Here is a 6,738-nt window from a genome sequence, read left to right on the forward strand (position 1 = left end):
TTCCTGTCAAGCAAGTGACCTTTAGGATTAGTATCCTTTGACTGATGATGTGGAAGTACGGTTTTTCTAGCAGAGAAGGGAAAATTAACATGCAATGAATGTTTCCAGAGTTCTGTGATTTCAGGGTACGTAATGATTCCAGAGTACATAATATATTAGATGAGGTTTTTTTTTTTTTTTTTAATTTTTTTTTTTAATCTGCAGAGTGGTGGCCATGACAACAAAGTTAATTGCATACAGTGGCATCAAGACAATGGGTGTTTGTATAGTTGTTCAGATGATAAACATATTGTGGAATGGAATACACAGACGTGCAAAGTAAAGTGGTAAGTAACATTGATGGTTCCAGGTATTAGAGGGGTAACATGGTTACTATTTGGAAATATATTAGAGTTGGACAAATCCAGACTATTCTTGCTATCAGTAAAAATTGTTATTGGACCTAATGGGGAATGTTGACAGTAATAGGGATATGGGCATGCAAAATTTTAATACAAAAAAGTTAAATAATTGTTTAAGAGTTAAATAACTACACAAGAGATGTCAAAAGGTAAAGTGATTTCTGGTCAGATGAGTAGGGTAGGCAGGCCAGGTAGAAGAGAAGGGATTTCAGTAGGGCCTTCTAGTATAGGTAAGATTTCGATAGAAGAGGACGGGAGAATCTTTTTAAGGGTGGGAAAAGAAATGAGGGGACATGGCAGACTAGGAGAAGGGGAAATGAAGGATTTACTTAGAGTCGAGTGATTTAGAGAAGGAGCATACTAGGAGATTGGACTGGTAGAAAATATGGGACAATGTATCTTAAGAGTCTAGCCTTTATATTATAGGTGAAAACCTCACACAACTCTTCTACTTCAAGCACCTAATCCTATGATTGGCTGTATAGTAGATGTTCAATAAATGTTGACTGTTGAATGTAGTTCAACTTACTGTGTAAATGAGGACCCTGAGGAGGATAATGATGTCCTCGGTCCTACAGCCAATTCATGGCAGAGGAGGAGTTCCAATCTACTGTCTTGAATTCTAGTACAATAATTTTCTATTACACTGAAATTGCTTTCTCAGAGTTTTAGATTCTATCTGGTAAGGAGAGAGCCACTGAAGGTCAGTTCTTAAGAATAAAGTAACCAAAGTATGCTTTGGGAAAAAGTAATCTGTCAGCAATGTCTAGAATATATGTGAAGGAGCTAGTTCAAAGGCCTTAACGTTCATTTGCTTAGTTTTATATATCTGTCATTTTATTCTCCTGCAGTACTGTAAATCTCAGTTATTTTTAGACACTTTCAGTTAAACAGTTTTATTATTTCTTAGATGCTTCCTTCTAGTTACATTTATTTCTTGGAAGACTTCTCTGCCTTCTTCCAGGGTCTGCTGAACAGCGATTGTCCTGGGATTTCCTTTCACCACCGTCATGAAAATTCTCTTGTCAGATGTAGCCTCTATTTCCTGGATCCCATTTTTCTCTTTGTTGGTTTGCTCCTTCCTTTTGGTGAGGCGCATGAATTGGTAGCTTCCTGAGAAAGGGTGTGTGGATGGTAAATTTATTGAGATTTTGCTTGTCCATGAGTGTCTTTATTCTGTCCTCACAGTTGATTGATAGTTTGAAGATCTGTAATTTTAGGTTGACATAATTTTCCCTCAGGATTTTGAAGCATTGGTTTATAGGTTTTTTAGCTTTCAGTGTTAATTACCCTAGTATTCTAAAATATCCTGAGCTTTATTCTTTAATAAGTGAAGCACGTTGGCATTTGAGGGACCATTTATCCTAGATAGATCTTCATGTTTTTCACTTCTCTGGTATTATGTATTTGATAATTTCATCCTCTCTGTTTTTTTGTTTTGTTTTGTTTTGATGTTTCTCTGGTACTCATACTGTTATTTAGATGTTGCATCTCCTGGACTAATTATTTTAAGTTTCCTACTTTTATCTCATATTTTCCCTTTTGTCTTTTTCTTCTGTTACTTGGGAGATTTTTTCAGTTTTATCTTCAAAATCATCTTTTGAATTTTCAAATTCATCTTAGCATATTTTAACCTTACAGGAGCTGTTTTTTGTTCTCCAGATATTTTTTTTGTCATACCATGTCCTTTTATGCATATAATATATTTTAATTCGGAAAATATTAATTATATTGAAAGTTTATTTCTTTTGTTTCTTACATTATCTCCTTTTTTGTTTTGATTTTGGTCTCTGTCTTTCATGTTAAAGGCATTCTTCAAATGACTGGAGATCTTTGGCCGCCTGTTGCTATTGAAAATGAGACATTTTGGAAGGACTGTGTGTGTGCGTGTGTGCGCGCTTGTGTGCCGCTGGCTGGCTAAATTGTTGGGCTTCATTTGTAGAGTGATTGGGAGGCCTTCAGACTTCAGTATATGTAGGTTAGCCCTCTGGGATCAGTCACATTTCCCAGAGTGGGATCTACTGATCTAGTGCTTTTGAAGCTCTGCTGAGTACACAGTACTTGTTCATATAGATCTGATTCAGTAGTTCTAGGTTAGGGCTTGGAAGTCTATAATTCTAACAGGTTCTCAGGTGATGCTGATGTGAGAGGGTTACACTTTGATTTGCAAAGCTCTTAATGGGGGAGGGGTGGAGGATGTGGTGGTGAAATTAGCTCTGTGCTGGCATTTTCAGTGCTGAATGGGGAGGTTCAGTGCTGAATCAGGAAGCTTGTCAGAGTTGGGTTCGTGTCTTTTTATATAGGTATCAATTCAGTGAATAGATGTTGAATAATAAATATAAATGAGCTTTGAAGCTGTGGGAATTGATGAGAAATTGTCAAAAACGTTAGGAACCAAAGAGGTTGAAGGAAAGTTCTAATACATTATTGCTACATTTCCTTGATTACTAGGGAGGTTTAGTATTTTCATGTTTGTTGACAATTTGTATTTCTTCTGTGAACTGCCCGTTTATATCCTTTGTGTTTTTATTTTGAGTTCTACTTCTTGAACTCAAGGAGCTGTTTCTTAAATATAAGGAGCTGTTTATTCTGAGCATTACTCTTTTGTCTGTAATACATATTTTTGATATTTTCTCCTAGCCTTTTGCTTTTATTTTAATCACTTATTTTGTGGCACAGACATCTTATTTAAATCAGGTCATTTATTCCTTTTTGGTTTCTGGTTTATAATTGCTTTGTAAAGCCTTTCTTAACCCCAAGATTATAAAACTTCTCCTGTATATGTTTTCAATACTTACTTGTAATCAGTAAGTTTGTGTGTGTAGTATAAGGTAGGAGTCTAAATTTGTTTTTCCAAATGAATAATTTGACATATTCCAATATGATTGGCAGAGCAATATATTTTCTTTCACTTTAGGATTAGCCTCTTTTGGTAATATAATTGCTACTATTTCTTGATTTATAAGTGAACAGCTAAGCTCCCTGTTGCTTTAACAGCATTAATGTATACAGCAAACTGCAAAGACTCTTGCTCTAATCATGTTTGAGGTATTTGAAAGGGATCTATCTTTGCCTAATTTATTTACCCTATCAAATAGGGCTCATCTGTGAATTTAGGATGAAATAACCTTTATGGACTGTAGTTTGAGGAATTATTTGTGTTATTATGTAAATTAAAAGCCAGCCTTCAGAGCATGTAGGAACCATAGTGGGCATAGTATAGACTTGCAGAGGTACAGCCAGCATAGTAGTTTTGTGGGCTTTAACAAAATCCACTTCATGGATCACAGGATACATAACTACCCATTTTACATTCTTGTAGCTCTTACCCATTTCCTGGTACCTATTGAGAATCTGTCCTATTAGGAAGGCTTTATCTTAGTGATATGTCTAAGGTTAGTTACCTGACACAAGCTCTTAGGGAATGCAATTTGACATAGAACCGTGGATGTTATTTTAAATGCCTGATTTGGTTTTTATTATGTTTTTGCTCTGAATAAAGTTTTGTCCCTATTCAGATATTTTTGTTTCTCTTCACAATACAGCAAATGGAAAGGTGACAGTAGCGGTGTCAGTTCCCTGTGTATCAGTCCAGATGGAAAGATGTTGCTTTCAGCTGGTCGAACAATCAAACTATGGGTTTTGGAGACCAAAGAACTATACAGAGTGAGTGAATCAAATTAGTTGAAAGCATAGTGGTCATCTAGAGTAAGTATGGAGAAAGGCAGAAGTTGGAGCCATAGAATATTGTTTTAAGAATACACATTTTTTATTTTCAAGCGTATCAAATAGTAGAATAGGACAAAAGTTAGCCTCCAAGTCTGGTTTGTTGATGTTAAATATTAAATAGGTTAGACATGTCACTTCACATGCATTGAGAAAGTAAATAGAACAAATAAGTGAAATTTGAATTAAATTTTTTACTCTACTCTGCAGTAATTATAGTGATTTTGATTTTTAGCTTGCATCCAGTATTTGGTCTACTTACAGTATTTAACTCTGGAGATTTAGTACTAGATTTGAGTGTGCTCAGGGGTACTAAACTTTTGGTGCTGTGATGATGCCTTTAAAATTGTGGTTTCAACTCACTGAGAGTAAAATGAAGACTACAATTCCTTGGCTGTGTCTGAGCACTCAATCACCCCTTTAAAATAGATAGAATTAAGTGAATCTTTAAATTTAAAAAAAAAGAATAAAGATTGTGGGGGTAGGGTCACAGGAGTTAGTAGGAACATTTTAATTTTCAGTATTTTCAGATGAAGTTTTTAAGAAGTGAGAAGAATATAGCATAAATAACCTTAGTTGCTTAGAACTAAATGTTACCTTTAATCTGGTGCTCTGGTTTGAGATCTGTACCATATATATCTTTATGATACCTATGGACTCTTTAACTTTTGTTACTGTTTTGTATCCATCCTCTCCTAAATGCCAGGTAACTTTTTTTTTTTTTTAGCACTTCACGGGACATGCAACTCCGGTTTCATCACTTATGTTCACTACTATCAGACCTCCTAATGAAAGCCAACCCTTTGATGGAATTACAGGTCTTTATTTCTTATCTGGAGCAGTCCATGACCGGTTACTTAATGTCTGGTATGTAACCTTTTGGATTTGGGAGGTAACTTTGCCTAGGAATCTGTGACAGCTTATATGGTTACTATAAATGATGAGTATGAGACTAGCTTTATTATATTTAATGTTAGCTTAAGATCGACTTGTAATGCAGAATTGAACCTGTCTTAAAAAACATATCTATTATCAGAAAAATTTTCAAAGCATTACTTTATATAATAGAACCTCATTCATGCTTATTTAGAGGTGTAGTGGGCTGAATATTTTTGTGACTGGGCAATTTAAAAATAACCTTTGAAAAATTTTCAGAAAAATCTCTTATTTTGTTGAACTAGGTGACTTTGAGGTTTATAAATCTTAGCAAGTAGCTAAATTCTCAAATAAGGAATGAATGAATGAATGAATGAATGAGGATCAAGTGTGTGTGTGTGTAAATGTATGTATTTCTGGACTCTATTTTCTCAGTGTTGCTGCGATGTTAAGTCTCCTGAAATTAATCTCTAGATTCAGTACAAACTAGTCAAAATCTCATCACTCTTATAGAAAGTGACAATCTGATTTTAAAATTCAAATGGAAACGCAAAGGACAGAGATGGCCAAACGAATTTGTAAAAGAAAAAAGTTGGAGGACTCATTGTCTAATTTCAAGACTTGTCAGGCCGCTCTAATCTAGACAGTGTGGTATTGGCATCACGATAGACAGATAAATGGAAAAGGATAGAGAATGTTACTCTTAGTTTAAATCTGTCATAAATTCATTAATGCTTCCTCTTTTTCCATGGAACCAGGCTATATGATAGTGATATAAATGCTTCTCTTATTTTGATCTTTAGTCACTTTATTTAGCTTTCAAAAGATGAAAAAACTATTGAGAATCTAATGATATGATTCCCTTTGGGTGTTTGCCTTTTTTTTTTTTTTTTTAAATCCATCTTACTGCCTAATCATTGGTTTTGTTATCTAGGCAGGTCCGGTCAGAAAACAAAGAAAAGAATGCGGTGATGTCTTTCACAATTACAGATGAACCTGTCTATATTGACTTGACTTTGTCAGAAAACAAAGAAGAGGTAAATGGCTAAATTTTTGAGAATTTTTGAGAATGTTTAAAATTGGGATTTTGATGATTTAATGATTTGAGAAAGAGGGGACATGGGGAGGAAGAAGAAAATATAACAAAAATCTTAGACCTTTTGAGGTAACCATTCGGTCACTGTGCTGAGCTCTGTGAGGGGAAGGAGCAGGGCACAATGGCGGTTTCAGCGATCCTGACTGCTGTCACATGCAGGGCCTACCAGTTTCCTTTTGTCAGCCTCTGTACTCGGTAGTGACTTCATCTCACTTCCAGGCTATATTCTCCTTGACTATTATCTTCTTGACCAAAACTTATTTATAAGCTTGACAACACAACGCAAATATATATTTCGAAGACAGTAATTATTTTTAAATGCAACAATTGTGCATCCTTGCTGTTAACTTTTTCTCTGGTATTTAAAGGGGTGCAGAGGCAAGTTGAAGTTTCATAAGTAGATTATGAAAGTAATTATCCATCAAAGTAATCAGTTATAATTTTCTTTTAGCCTGTCAAGTTAGCAGTTGTTTGCAGAGATGGTCAAGTTCATCTTTTTGAACACATATTAAATGGGTAAGTAAGAAGTTTCTCAAACATTTATTGTCCTTCTCTCACTTGTTACTTCTTTATACTCCTATCTCAATATTTTTTGCATTTTTACTTTTCAGTAAATGTTGGTAGTTCTAATGATACATT

The 6,738-nt window shown here is 34.8% G+C and overlaps 1 protein-coding gene and 1 non-coding gene across 2 annotated transcripts in view; both read left to right on the plus strand.

Annotated features, from left to right (window-relative positions):
* WDR43 (WD repeat domain 43) overlaps positions 1-6,738 on the plus strand; it is a 35,130-nt gene that overhangs the window by 9,725 nt on the left and 18,667 nt on the right. Inside the window, exons 3-7 of the mRNA XM_006910354.2 lie at positions 205-326; positions 3,947-4,067; positions 4,855-4,994; positions 5,938-6,040; positions 6,551-6,615. Coding sequence (XP_006910416.1) covers positions 205-326; positions 3,947-4,067; positions 4,855-4,994; positions 5,938-6,040; positions 6,551-6,615 — 551 coding nt within the window. The remainder of the gene's footprint in view (positions 1-204; positions 327-3,946; positions 4,068-4,854; positions 4,995-5,937; positions 6,041-6,550; positions 6,616-6,738) is intronic.
* Positions 4,451-4,535, plus strand: LOC112478646. Its single transcript, XR_003045902.1, has one exon. It is a non-coding gene; the product is annotated as a small nucleolar RNA SNORD53/SNORD92 (small nucleolar RNA).

Source organism: Pteropus alecto, unplaced genomic scaffold (genome assembly GCF_000325575.1).
Source record: "Pteropus alecto unplaced genomic scaffold, ASM32557v1 scaffold61, whole genome shotgun sequence".
Taxonomy (NCBI): domain Eukaryota; kingdom Metazoa; phylum Chordata; class Mammalia; order Chiroptera; family Pteropodidae; genus Pteropus; species Pteropus alecto.